The following is a 13,652-nucleotide window of genomic DNA, read 5'->3' as shown; positions in this document are numbered from 1 at the left end:
GTACCAGAACCAGAACATGGGCTTTCTTATATAGACATGTAGGAGCCTGTGGAAGCTGTGAACCAAAGATTGGCAGAAGTAGTACTCAAAATTAGATAATACACTTGTCTTTTCTCTGGTATCACAAATTCCTTGTTTGAAAAGGTTTGAATTAAAAAGGACAAATCTCAACTTTATGTGTCAGGCACTTTAAGTAATTGTACAGTTTTGGATACTAAGTAAATTTTACAGCATAGTTACCGGTGTCGGGAAGCCATTCAGCTCTTAGTCGTGTACTCTTTACTTGAGTAATATTTAAAGTATTAAAATTGTCCTTTTCACTGTAGTTTAGGTGTCATGAGCTTGATATATTCTTGAAATACTTAAGAAATTAGTTATTGTGGAAATGACCTATCCCACGTGTAAATGGAAAAGAAAAACTTTACATCATTCATAAATTGAAATATTTGGTTTCAGTTGTACTCAGATTGAAACCATCAAAGAATCAGAATGAATGTAGTTTTGTGATTGTCAGATTTACCACCAGAGCCCCAGATTTTCTCAATACCACATCTCAGTATTCTTGTAAGGTTTGTAGCTTCTTTGCACCCATGTTTGAACACTCACCACACCACACAGTTAACTCTTCTTGCCTTCATTTTAAGGAAAACATGAATATTATTAGATTTGTCCCCAAATAATTGTCAAATTATTTTCATCAACAAGGAAATCTGGTAAGAGTACAAAGTTTGGGGAGAGAGCTCAGTAACACTTATAAACAGGTTGATCAAAAGGAATATTTTCTGTTTCTTGACAGTGAGTTTGCGATGTTTTGCTTTTTATGTGTGATTTTTAAACAACCCGTTGTTCTTATAGGCTACTTCTGTGGCTAAGAAACTCTGTTCCCTAATGTACATTCCAGAAGGAAGCCATGTGACTGAATTCCTTACTAATTGGTTATCACATATTGTGACTTGCCAGATGCAGGAATCCAGGGACTAAAGGCATACAGAATGTTCTCATAGCAACTGTGCCAGGAGATACTGCCAAACTCAGGGGCACCCCTCCCCAGGGTCTGAACCCTGGAATTACGCTAGGGATTCTCATGGATCAATGTTCGGAAAATGAAATGAGAATTTTAAGTGAGCCCTCGTGCTGGCCAGCTGCCCAAAGCCTCTAACACCCCAGAAATTAGGAGACGGAACCTTGGGGACCTGGAATGAATGCTACACCCTCTTACAATGAATATTCTCCAGGCTGTTCTCTTAGCAGCTGTCTTCACCCCTCCCCTCAAGCAGCTTGCAATCCCCGTCCCATGACGCCAGCTTTTGAAAATGGAAAGATAGACCTTTATTTTAACATGTTTAGTAGATTAACATCTTCAGCCAAAATGCCTTGTAGATCCCAGCCCCATCCCATGAGCCAGATGTACGACTCCAGTACCATGGCTCTCTCAGCGACCTGCCCAGTCGCAGCTTCGGTGGCCTTCAAGCCTGCCGGATCTCAACAGTGTATCCGGATGAGCCACTCATGGAGACAGAAGAACTCTATTTATTAATCCTAGACGTTCTTATCTTTTTTAATAAACACCTAGTAAGATGTAAAATTATGACCTGCATGATATCCATGTTAACATTTGTACCCCAGAGTCTAAACAGACCAAAGGGTTCGTACTGTGTGAACAGAAATAGTTTAGCATCAAAAGGAGAAAACTGTATTTCTTGATAGAAAGGAAGTGGTCACAGATCACGTCAGTCAAACAAATCTGTCAGGGCTTTGAAATACACAGCTGTTAGGTGAGATACTGAGGTAAAGGGTAAAAATAAGATCAGACTCAATGTTGCAGTCTAGTTACGTTGATTTCTGTTAGACTGGTAAATTTCACTTTTTAGGAGAATAGCTTTCAGATATTAAATAGCTATAAAGAGTTGAGTTACTGTTTGACTTGGATTGTGGGGGGGGAAGGCATTTTCTACCATTTTGTCCCCCCCAATTTCTTTCCTGCTCTCCCTAGAACTGGTCCTTGTTGACCCCTGCAGGGGTACAGCTGGGTATTTAAGTCCTGAGATTTTTAAAAAATGGTACAAATGATCTTTTTTACAGAACAGAAACAGGCTCACAGACATAGAAAACAAATTTATGGCTACCAAAGGGGGGAAGTGGGGAGGCGGGTTAGATTGGGAGATTGGGATTAACACACACACACCACTATATATAAAATAGATAACTAATAAGGACCTACCGTGTAGCGCAGGGAACTCTACTCAATACTCTGTAATAACCTATATAGGAAAAGAATCTGAAAAAGAGTGGATATATGTATATGTATAACTGAATCACTTTGCTGGACACCTGAAACTAACACAACACTGTAAATCAACTCTACTCCAATAAAAATTAAAAAAAAAAAAATAATAAAGTCCTGAGACTTGTTTGTGGCTAGACAGCCCGATAGGCTGCTGAACCAAGCACAGGAAATTTGAAGAGGCCTTTCTTCAAAACCCTTTGCTGCTCACATTGTAGTTAGAATTCTAAAGATAGAATGGACTGTTTGGAGACTGAAGTCTAGTGTAAAAATGCTGGGGATTTTAGGCCAGCTCTTAAACCTCCGAAGTCACCTGACCTGGCCGTGTGTCAGCTGGGTATTCTGAAGCATCAGATGAAAACAGAATCCACCCTGGTGTTGGCAGGCAGCCGTTGTGCCTGTCGGTGAATTAGAGTGGTTGGAATACCATCCATCCACTTAAGCCTGAATCAGAATCAGCCTGTTTGAAAAAACTTCCTCCACCACACTTTAATTTGCATATCATTTCATTTTCTTTGGTAATACATCATATCAAGTAGCCACAGCAGTCAGCATCTAACATAATTAAAAAGCAACAGCTCCTTAGATGTAGATTTTTTTTTCTTTCTTTTTTTTTTTTTTTTTTTGGCCATGGGGCTTGTGGGATCTTAGTTTCCCAACCAGGGATCGAACCTGGACCCTCGGCAGTGAAAGCACAGAGTCCTAACCACTGACTGCCAGGGAATTCCCAGATAATAGATTTTCTCCATGCCCTAGTCAACTCCCTCGTGGTAATATCAGTACTTGCCAGTTTTTCACCCCACCTCTCTGGCCAGTGCCCATCTTCTGTGGGGACGGAGAGCTTAATGTGGAGGATATGTCACCGTCTCTCAGGAGGCAGGCAAAGGGTTGTGTTATTGCAGAAAAGCCCACTGACCTGGTTCTCATGTTCACGTGCCCAGAGTAGCCCCCAACATTGTGGATCGGGGACACTGATTCTGCCTTATTTTTAAGTTAGAGTGTGTTCGAGATGGCTTTGTGCCGTGGTGGTTGAAAGACAGCTGTTTAACTATACAGCACTTGAGGCAGTATGATGAGCTAAAGATTTTAAATATGTTTTTGCATTACCAGAAGCAGGGACAGCAAATAAAACTCTCCACCTGGGTCCTTTGAAACACTTGTATGTATTTACCACTGCTGAGACACTCGTGTTCAAGAACATATCATATTTATTTACATTGAAGTTCCCCAGTGTTCATATTGTTAGTTACAATTTAGATTTTAGTTCCTTGCCTTTTATGTTGTTGACTATAACTTTAGATTTAAATGTGGTCTGTGTAATACATGCTGTGAAAATAAAACCTGTCTGGAGAAAGACAAATATCATATGATATCACTCATACATGGAATCTAATTTTTAAAAAATGATACAAATGAGCTTATGTACAAAACAGACTCAGATATTGAAATTATAGTGAAAATCAGGCAGAGGTGATTGCAATACATTAAATTAAATAAATAGAAGTTTTAATGAGCTAAAGAAGAGTACTACAACATTTCTAAATTTTAAAAAATTTAATTCTGTGACTGATACGTATATAGAATTAATTTAAAAATTTTGTAATGACTGTGTGGCTTCTTGTATCAGCAGTTGACATTATTTCATACCTGTAGGCTTTGTGATAAATTCTGAGTATTAAGGAAGATTTGTTTTCTGATCCTCAGTGTTCATAAAGACATATAAAGCATTTTTATGAACTCCCACGTCCTCCTGTGTGTAACGAAGAAAATTTTGCTATGAAATATAGTTTTAAGTCTCCCAAAGTGCCTTATTCAGGAAGTTGAGCTTTCTGTGTTTCTTCTATAGTATCTCCTTACGAAAGTTTGTGTTACAAGCCTTTTTTCTTTTCTTTTTAGATATCTAAGCTTTTTATCAAAAGAAAGAGAAAACTTTAAAAGACAGAATTTTGTAAATTAATAACCACCGGATCATCCTCTTCTCAGCCTGGATCCCCACCAGATTGCCCTCCAGAGAGGCAGAGAAGGAGGTCTGCTTCCTGGTTTCTGATTCCTCCACTCTTACACAGTTTGCCTGGAGTCTTTCCGCCCCGATAAAATGTGGTTTGAAAAAACTTCCTCTACCACACTTTTATTTGCATATCATTTCATTTTCTTTGGTAATACATCATATCAAGTAGCCACAGCAGTCAGCATCTAACATAATTAAAAAGCAGCAGCTCCTTAGATATAGATTTTTTTTTCTTTTTTTCCTTTTATTTTTTGGGCATGGGGCTTGTGGGATCTTAGCTCCCCAACCAGGGATCGAACCCAGACCCTCGGCAGTGAAAGCACAGAGTCCTAACCACTGACCGCCAGGGAATTCCCAAATGACAGATTTTTCTCCATGCCCTAGTCAACTCCCTCGTGGTAACATCAGTACTTGCCAGTTTTTCACCCACCTCTCTGGCCAGTGCCCATCTTCTGTTCTAGCCATTATCCTTATGGCCATTGACGGGCGACGTGTTAGGCCCTCGTTTCTTCTCACTCTGTCTCCCTCTCTGAGTGATCTGAGCTCTGCCTGTGGCTTCACTTGCCACCTCTGAGCACCAAAGGAATGAATGACCTAGTGGACAGATCATAAAGACACCACTCCTGTGAGGTTCATCTTAGCTTAGGTTCCCCAGAAAAACAGCCTGAAGCAGCAAGCTGTGTGCCGTTCCTTCATCGGGGGATAGCATCCCAGGAGGGAGAGGGACCAGAAGTGTGTAGTTTGGTGGGAGGGAGAGCGCATACGTGTGTAAGCTACTGGGACTGCCCAATCCTATAAGGTCACAGGCCAAGGCATCCTCTGAACTGTGTCCTAAGATTATGCATTGTGAGAGGAGAAGGGAAGAAGAATTTTTCCTCTGCTGCCTGTCCCCCACTGGTCAAAGGTTTCCCTCCAACGTATTACCTCCTCCACACCCCCAGGTAGTTGATGGGTGGTGTGAAAGTGTAGCTCCAAAGCCATGTCAACTCAGAAGCCATGGAGTGAGAGGCAAGAACTGCCCCCAGGCATGAGCAGGCACTGCCAGACTAATACCAGGGACACCAGTACTGATGAAGCAGCTGAAACAAGACAGGAGAGGGTGCGAGAACCTCAAGTGGTACGTCCAGGGCTCCAGGATCATCTGCCCCTTTACCGCTCAGACCCACCCATGCCAGACACCATCGCTTCCGTACTACGACATGGGGCCTCAGCTTTTGTGAGAGTGAGACGCCCTCACTTCCTCCCAGCGACCAGAGATCCAAGTGCAGGCAGTACCTGAGTCCCCTTTAAGGGGAAGCCCTGCTGTAATCACATGCCAGAGCCTTGAGGCAAGAGGAGAAACAAACTAGTTTCCACTGCTGCAGCTCACCTGGAGACTCAGCACCACGATCTGTCACCCGGTCCAGATTTCCTTCACCGGTAGCAAATTGGTCTGATTTGAATTGCTGGCCTGCTGAGATGACCCAGACCTTCTTCCCTCAATTGTCTGAGCCCTTGGTTGCCTTGTTGCTGTTGAGCCGTAAGTGCTGAAATCTCCCATTTATGGTCACCACTGGCTGTGGAAGCACCTAGACATACCCTGATGAATCCCTCGAGTTCTGGACACATCCTCTCCTCCCTCACTGTGTAGCCATAGTCTTTGCTGCTCGTGATATCAGGATGGAACATCCCCCGCAGTCACCTGACCACCTGTTTTCTGCTGGTGTATTGACACGGGGAGTCCAGAATGACCAGGAGATGGTCAGAGCTTCAAGTTTATTGGAACTTGTGCGTGTCCCCTGGAGGAAACAATCATCCCCCACTCCTGCCTAGGAATCAGGACTTCTAACTTGGCGAATACGAGCGTTGCGTGGATGGGAAACACAGATTTTGCAAGTGGGTCCCTGGGATTGATGATGACAAAGGCCAATCCTGTTTTCATCCTTTGGTTACCAGACCTGAGTATCGTAGCTCTCGGTAATGCAGACCAGATATTGAAGCCATTGCTTCAATACCTATACCACATCCTGGAGGGCAGGGCTCCAACTCTGCAGGAAGTTATCCTAAGATGCCTCTTGGGTTACTTTTTAGTAGACCACTCTCCCTGCCTGTTGGGCCAGCTTTGAGGATGAGTCATTGTCAGACCGGTGGATTCTAAGGTTCTGGACCCATTGCCACATTTCCTTTGTTATAAAATGGGTGCCTTGGCCTAAGGTGGCGTTTTGTGGAATATCCTATTGAGAAATCAGTTATTTTACAAGCCCAGGGACAGTGGTGGCAGCACAGGTATTGGGAGCTGGAAGCCAAACACTGTGGTAAAGACAGATCATTGCCCCTCTTCCCATGGAACTGATCTTACACCAGGTCAGTGATGGGTCTTCTTGAGTAATGATGCCGTATCCAGGGCTTGGTATCAGTGTCTGTGGCTGGCAGGTGAGACATGTAGCAGTTGCAGTAACTTTTCCAGCATTGGTGAGAGGAAGAGCCTCTGCCACTCTCTTCACAGGCCCATGGTATCAACTCTCTGCTGGCCTGAGCGGGAGGCCGGCTGGCAGCCCTAGAACGACTCGTCCTGTCCACCTTTTGTTGACGTTTGACAGCACACATGTTGACATTTTGGGGGATGCTTCCTGGTGGGCATTAGCCTGAAGCACAGAAAGCACCTGACCTGTGCCACCTGCATCCATCCTTCCCAGACCTCCTCAGCACATCCTCTGTCCCTGTTGTTCCCCAGGCCCCTGACCAACTGTCCGTTCGCTGCTGCCCCGGAGTCAGGGTGCGTCTGTAGCCCAGGCCTTCCCTCCGCCCACGTGGCGTGAGTGCCCAGGGCTGCCCTGTGTCCTCACCCGCCACGCTTCCTTCCCACGGTCCCTCAGGTCCACTGCTGAATGACCCTGCGGTGTAGCCCCAGGTCACTTGGGGCTCTGTCTGAATTCCTGTTTTCTCTGTCTATTGATCACCCGTCGTATGGGAGTCTGGGTCACCTGTAAATGTAATTTCCTTGTGCCCTCTGAACGTACTTGGGCCTAATCCCAGGTAAGCCATTTCCACCCTAGAGTGGGTTTTTTCTTTGCCCATCTAACTTTATGTCAGAGGGTCATTTGTTGACCATGGTTGGGTATGCCAAGGCCCTGGGCCCCGTAACATACTAGGGGCTGTTTTTTGAACGGAACGTTGTTCTCTGCCCCAGAACCCCAGGGATCTGCGGTGTGACGTCTCTCTTGGCACTCCTTAGCCATCGAGGATAGGTCTGCACCCCCAGATCCATCATCGTCTAGATGTGCCGCAGAAGTCTTCTCTATCACTCGGGTCACTCTGGAGACTGGCCGCCGCCAAGTCTCTGATAAATGGGTCCAGACAGTATTATAAAGTATGGAATGTGCATATGCTCCACAATCCAAAGAGGCCGACCTTTTTCTTCGCAGTAGATGTTGAAAGAAGCAACCTGTTCTTTTCCTTAGAGAGGAGCCCTAGGCTTTTTAAAAACGTAAGCAGCGTGCCCCGTCTCTTAATTTTTGTGGTGTGTGGTGTTCGTGTTTCACTAGGCCCACGAGGCTGCTTCCCATTTCCTGCTCCAGTTGACACGCGGTCGTCCGTATAGTGGACTAGAGTCACGTACTGTGGAACGTCAAGATGGTCCGGGTCCCGGCAGACTAAGTTTGGAGGGAGATCGGGAAAGTTCACATCACCAGCAGACAAGGGAGTAAGTCGCCTGTCTCTGCCCATGGACCGTAATTGCCATATTCGCACAAATAGCTGGGTACCCAGTGCCAGAAGCTGTATAACGTCATCTCTAGCACAGCAAGTTCTATCCAGGGTTTCCACCACTTTTAGCTTGCAGTGGTCCATCGTTATTTTTTCTGCAGGGTCATTAGAAGTACAGAAAAGGCGGTAGAAGGAGGGACCACTGCTCTTCCTCTCTGAGGCTTTGGTAGTGTTCTCATCTCGGCAGTTCTTCCCAGTATACACAGTGTTGCTGTTGAGTTACCATCTTGAGTGAGGAATACACTTGCGGGGGAAAGTTTCAGAGGCTTCTACTCAGTCCTTCACACCCGAATGACACTTACTCCCCATATCAGACACCCATCTGAGGGTCTCCCAGTTACACACTTGAAGTCAAGAAATAACTCCAGTCGCTCCCTTGTCCCCATAAGGCCCCATTCGAACCGGGACATAATGGCATTTAGGATTCCCCAGTATTGGTATGGTTTGGAGCCCTGATGTAATAGTCCTCAAAAAGTCTAGAGTCCTTTCCGCAGGGCACAGTCATCCATGCAGAAAAGTTCTTTGCTCTCTTCCCCGTTACACGTGCTCTTTTCTCTGCCTGATATATTTCTCTCTCCCCTCTTTCCTTAGGTATTGCCTGACCTCCCTGACGAGGGTAGATCAGTCGTATGTTACTATGGTACCATGTGCCTCTTCTCTGCATTACTTAAAATAATTGTAGCTTTGTATTAATTTTCTGTGTTTTTCAATGAACGCCAGTCTCTTCCTAAGGTCCCTGAGGGGAGTGTCCTTCCCTGCTTTGCGCTCTGCTCTCTCCCTAACTTGGTACCTGCATCGCATACTAGGAGCTTAATAACTATTTGAGGAATGAGTGAATCGTTAGGTGGACGGGACAAAGCAGTGGAGAACCCTGGCCTCAGGAGCCCCATTACTCTAGCTTAGCGATTCTCAGAAGCCCTCCCCAACCATGTTTTAACATTTCTAATATCAATTGCTTTGGGCCAGGTAGCTGTTGTGAGTTTAGTTGTTATTGCCTGTGCATGCAAAAAAAACCCAAAAAACCAAACAGCAAGCAAACAACAACTTGTAAAAAGGGTGTCAGCAGCTCGGAAGAAAATTCCAAGGATAGTACTAAGGCAACAGTCAAGATACACTGCGTCAGCAAGGCTCTTGATGACACAAAGGCCCATGTTTTGCGGTCAAACGGTCATCTTGGAGCTGAAAAGTGAGGCGGAAGATTTGAAATCTGAACGTGAAGAAGTTCTAATAATAATCCATTATTTGGCTTCCATAATATCACTCTTGAGCACAAATAAAAAGATTAGCATATATCATGTTCTGCTTATCATGAGAGCCCATTCAATAAGTATGATTTTTCTGTGATAAGAAATCAGTTATAGTTTAATTTGGCCATTTTTAAATTTCTTAGTGGTTCAGAGTAAGAGCTCATCATCATTTTAGAGTCAGTGAAATGTGATATTATATACAGTGGTCTTCAGGGCCTCTGTTAACATATATGGCCTCTAGGGTGAATTAGAAAGAGGCATTTCTTTCTCCAGGGCATCCTTGCAGCTGGATGTAGGGGTCAGGGTGTCAGGCCCTCTCCACCAGCTGTCTTTGGGAAAGGGAACCAGCAGTACCGAGGCGTGGCCGCTTCAGCTAGCCTCAGCTTTATGAAGAATAATTTTCTTTCACAATTCAGAACAGAACATTCTCTGTAGTTTTAGGCACTGCTGTCCTGTTCTAGCATGGTGTGACTTGGAAGAAAGGTCACAGGAAAACTTAGACTATATAGCAAAGTGAGTATCATTCGGAAGAATAGGTTTCTATTTCTTTAATTTTTATTTTATATTCGAGTATAGTTGATTCACGATGTTGTACTAGTTTCAGGTGTACAGCAAAGTGATTCAGTTATACATATACACATATCCATTCTTTTTCAGATTCTTTTCCCATATAGGCCATTACAGAGTATTGAGTAGAGTTCCCTGTGATAAGTTTCTGTTCTTAAAAAGCATTCTCTTTAAGGCAGTTTTTTTTTTCTAATGGATAAGCCTATTGTGAAGAAGTTTTGATCTGAGAATATCAGGGTGTTTCTGGGTAGACAGGAAGTCTAGCAGAATTTCATTTTGATTGAGACTGTCCGGGTCAGTGACCTCATAATCTTTTTAGAATGAAACCCTGGCAGTGAAGCATTCCAGTCCCACTCCTGGGAACTTTGGTCAGCTCCTGAAAGGCAGGCGTGCCTTTGATGTTTGATGTAGCCTTTGATATTTATGTCAGTGTTTTTGTTTGACCACATACTCTGGAACTGCTTTTCATACTGCTTGTGTCAAAATTTAAATTTCTACAACTGTACTTTGCCGCAGCAGCTAAACCTAATTTACTCACTACAATTAAGATGTTGAATACAATTAGGAAATGTTCTACTAAATTAATACTTTTATGCAGGGCCTGCCATAAGGATACTGATAAGAAACTAATCAAGGAGGATGTTAGTTCCTGTTGTGGGAAACATTCAAACTTACATTAAGTACTTAGATTCTAGATACCTCCCAACTATCTGAAAGGCATTTCTGTTATGAATTGGAAGGTTTATAATTTCTCTTTTAGGTCTATAATTTATATTCAAATCTACCATCTAATTTTATGTAAAGTAGCTTTTCCTGCTTACGATTCCCTTCTCCATCCCCCAGTCTCACTGTAGGACAGACAGAGAAGTGTACTTTGCAGTAACCTGACCTCTGATTGCTGTCTGGGAGCACAGGTAATTATAAGAGATTAGAGGGGAAAGCTGCAACTCAAGAGATTAGGAGAAGCAAATCTGGCAGAACCACCATCTGTGGTACCTGGTAGGAAAATTCGTGTGTTTCAGTGCACAAGTCCTGTTTGGATCTCAGAGTAAACCACAAACTGAAATTTTCGCATCTTTTTGTTACCGACCGGAGATCTTGGCTTCCTTAATCAAAAGAAATGGATCAGAGGCCAGACAAGAAGTTCAGGCAAGGCTTTATTGGGGCCCCTGCTGCAGCAGAGGGGATCAGAAACAAGTAAAACGTTCCCTTACTTGCTCGCTCCCCAAGGGGGGCAAGCTGGTTCCTTATGTGGGGTGAGGGTAGGGATGTGTCTGGGGGTTGGGCCGGAGGTGTGGCTTAGGTGGTCTGCCCACCCCTTAGGTGGTGCTGAGTGCAGGGGGCATGCACAGTGCCCTGCTTTTGCTCCCGGCTCTTCAGAAGTGGCAGTTGGGGTTTTTTCTGGTCTTTTTGTATCTTCTTGTCCATAATTTGCCCCAACTGTGCATGCACGCACAGTTTAGTCCCTTATAGTTTAGTCCCTTATAGTTACTTTGTATTTTGTTGCTGGAGGAGACGTTTTTCCAGGTGCAGGCACTGCAGCAAAGGGTCCCAGGTCCCAGCCTGTCTCATTTTCAGTGCTTTTTAGAAGTGTGATGTTATCCCTTATCCAGAGGAATCCACAGTATTTTATTAATATGGGCCTCTGACCTTACCGCCCTAAAGTATGCCATTGTAAAATATACAGGCAAAAGGAGTTTGAACTGGAGAAATTTAGGGTAATTCTTCCCGTTTCAGAATGTCAGTAGAAATATTCCACCGTAAGTGTGCACGTTACAGCTAAAACCATGAAAATGCTCATCTCGCACCAGTAGAAAACATTTTGTTGCATGAAAGCGTTCATGGGGGATTTTTATCGTTAGCCACATTATTAGGCATCAACAAACTGCTTACGTGGATTTCTTAAAATTTGTTTAAAGAAACAACAACAGAGCCTTGTTTTGACCATTTGATCACCATTAATCACTCCCAAATCACAAAACGGTCAGGAGAGGTAAGTGGATGGAATTCAGGCATTTGCTTCTCATTTTTAGCTCTCATTTTAGACGTTTGCATGGGGTGAGAATAAGGAGCCGTGGGATTTTGTGAGGTTTTTATTACATCTGCTTACATTTTCTCTTTCCACCACTGCCCATCACTGATCATTAAAAAACAATTATCCTGATTTTTTATCTTGATTGGGAAAACTGTTGTCTGGTTCAATCTCATCTTTTTGGTATGTGACTAGATCTAAGATTTGAACAGTTGCAGTCCCGCTGCTGGTTATTTTTTCTGGGAGACTGAGGGGCAGGGAGAATCATCACACGTCGTGGTTAATCAGTTCTGAGAATTTATCTCATATAACCCTGCTTTGAATTAACTGAATAATCCAGTAAGCAGCATTTTTAATATCTCACATAGGGAAAGACTCAAAGCTGGCTAACAGTGAAATTTCCCATTTTTCACTGGCAGGAACCCCAGCCCCATAATGGGGAAGGTCCCACCAGTGCGAAGGCCCCATATGGGGGCCCCTCCCCTAGTGAGGACATGTGCCCCCGAAGAGGAGTCCCCCTGGCCGCTGGCCCCTGCCACCCCACCACGTGAGTACAGCCACGGCTCTGAGGACCTCAGCACGGTTTCCATTGCTTGGTGGCCGTTTGTCTGATGTGAGAATTAGCCAGACCCTCTTCCCTTTCATCCCCTTAAACACTTCAGAAAACGAGATGTAAGCCTCCTTTGGGTCCCTTTGCTTCATTTTGGCAAGTTTAATAGAAATTGTTTGGTTAGGAGGTGAAGGCTCTGGGTTGAGACTCGGCTTACGCGTGATTAGTGAAACAGTCTGTGGCTATCTGAGCAGTTCTGTTCCATGGAACTTTCTGCAGTGGTGGAAATGTTCCACAGCTGCACTTTCCAATACAGTAACCACTAACCACACGCGGCTACTGAGTGCTTGAAGTGTAGTGCAACCGAGGAATTTAATTTTTAACTTAATTTAATTTTAATTCATTTAAATTTAATTCTCCATGTATGACTAGTGGCTGCTAAATTGGACAGTGAATATGCCTACACTTAACGCCATGGGCCTGAGCTGTCTTTGAACATTTCTACAGGTGTACCTCTCTACCTCTGTTCCCTTAATAACCCAGAAAAATCTTCCTTGTATTATATGCATTATTGTAAATGTGATTCTCTAACAGTCAGCAAATAATTAAGTTAAAAATTCTCATCTCAAAATGTTTTCACCCATATTGCCCTTATGTAGCTTTAATTACCTTATGGTCTTGAGAAATTCAATCTTAAAACTATGAAGTAATATCTGTTTAAATATCCCAGCTTTATTTTCTTCTTCACACGTTTTAATTTGCAACTTCAATATATATATAGAAGTAATCACACACAGTAAAATAACTTTCTCATTTTATTCTTCCTTTTTAAATGAGACTATAAAACATCCTACATTAGTACAGTAAGTGCAGTGCTATTACCAAAACATTAAATTCAGCACGTACTCATCATAATACAGTACTTAGAAGTTTCAAAGTCTGGTTCTGATAGGTGGGTTATTGAGATTACGGGTTAATTAAATTTGTAGTTTTAACTACTATAGTAAATGTCCTTCCATTATTGGGCTATCATTAAAGATTGCTTACACCGTAAGATGTGAATAAGGGAACTTATGTGCGGGGTATATGGGAACTCTCTGTACTATCTGTGCAGTTTTTCTATAGCTCTAAAACGATTCTAAAATTTCTTAAAGTTTATTTTTAAAAATTGCTTACATCGTATGTTCTCATGCCATCTATTTATATTTGTTCACATAGCT

The 13,652-nt window shown here is 43.3% G+C and overlaps 1 protein-coding gene across 7 annotated transcripts in view; it reads left to right on the top strand.

Moving 5' to 3' along the window:
* Positions 1-13,652, top strand: part of UBE2E2 (ubiquitin conjugating enzyme E2 E2) — a 366,525-nt gene that overhangs the window by 204,851 nt on the left and 148,022 nt on the right. For 2 of the 7 annotated variants that reach the window (XM_027086524.1, XM_027086523.1), the window contains exon 4: positions 12,302-12,429. The exons of 4 other annotated variants lie outside the window; for them this stretch is intronic. In XM_027086524.1, coding sequence (XP_026942325.1) covers positions 12,302-12,429 — 128 coding nt within the window. Of the gene's footprint in view, positions 1-12,301; positions 12,430-13,652 lie in introns of those variants that run through there. One more of the 7 variants, XM_027086527.1, reaches the window with a different exon arrangement.

This window comes from Aethalodelphis obliquidens, unplaced genomic scaffold (assembly GCF_003676395.1).
Source record: "Aethalodelphis obliquidens isolate GAN/ISIS:26980383/991018 unplaced genomic scaffold, ASM367639v1 scaffold56, whole genome shotgun sequence".
Classification (NCBI taxonomy): domain Eukaryota; kingdom Metazoa; phylum Chordata; class Mammalia; order Artiodactyla; family Delphinidae; genus Aethalodelphis; species Aethalodelphis obliquidens.
The sequence above is the reverse complement of the archived record's forward strand: the minus strand, read 5'-3'. Positions and strand labels throughout refer to the sequence as shown.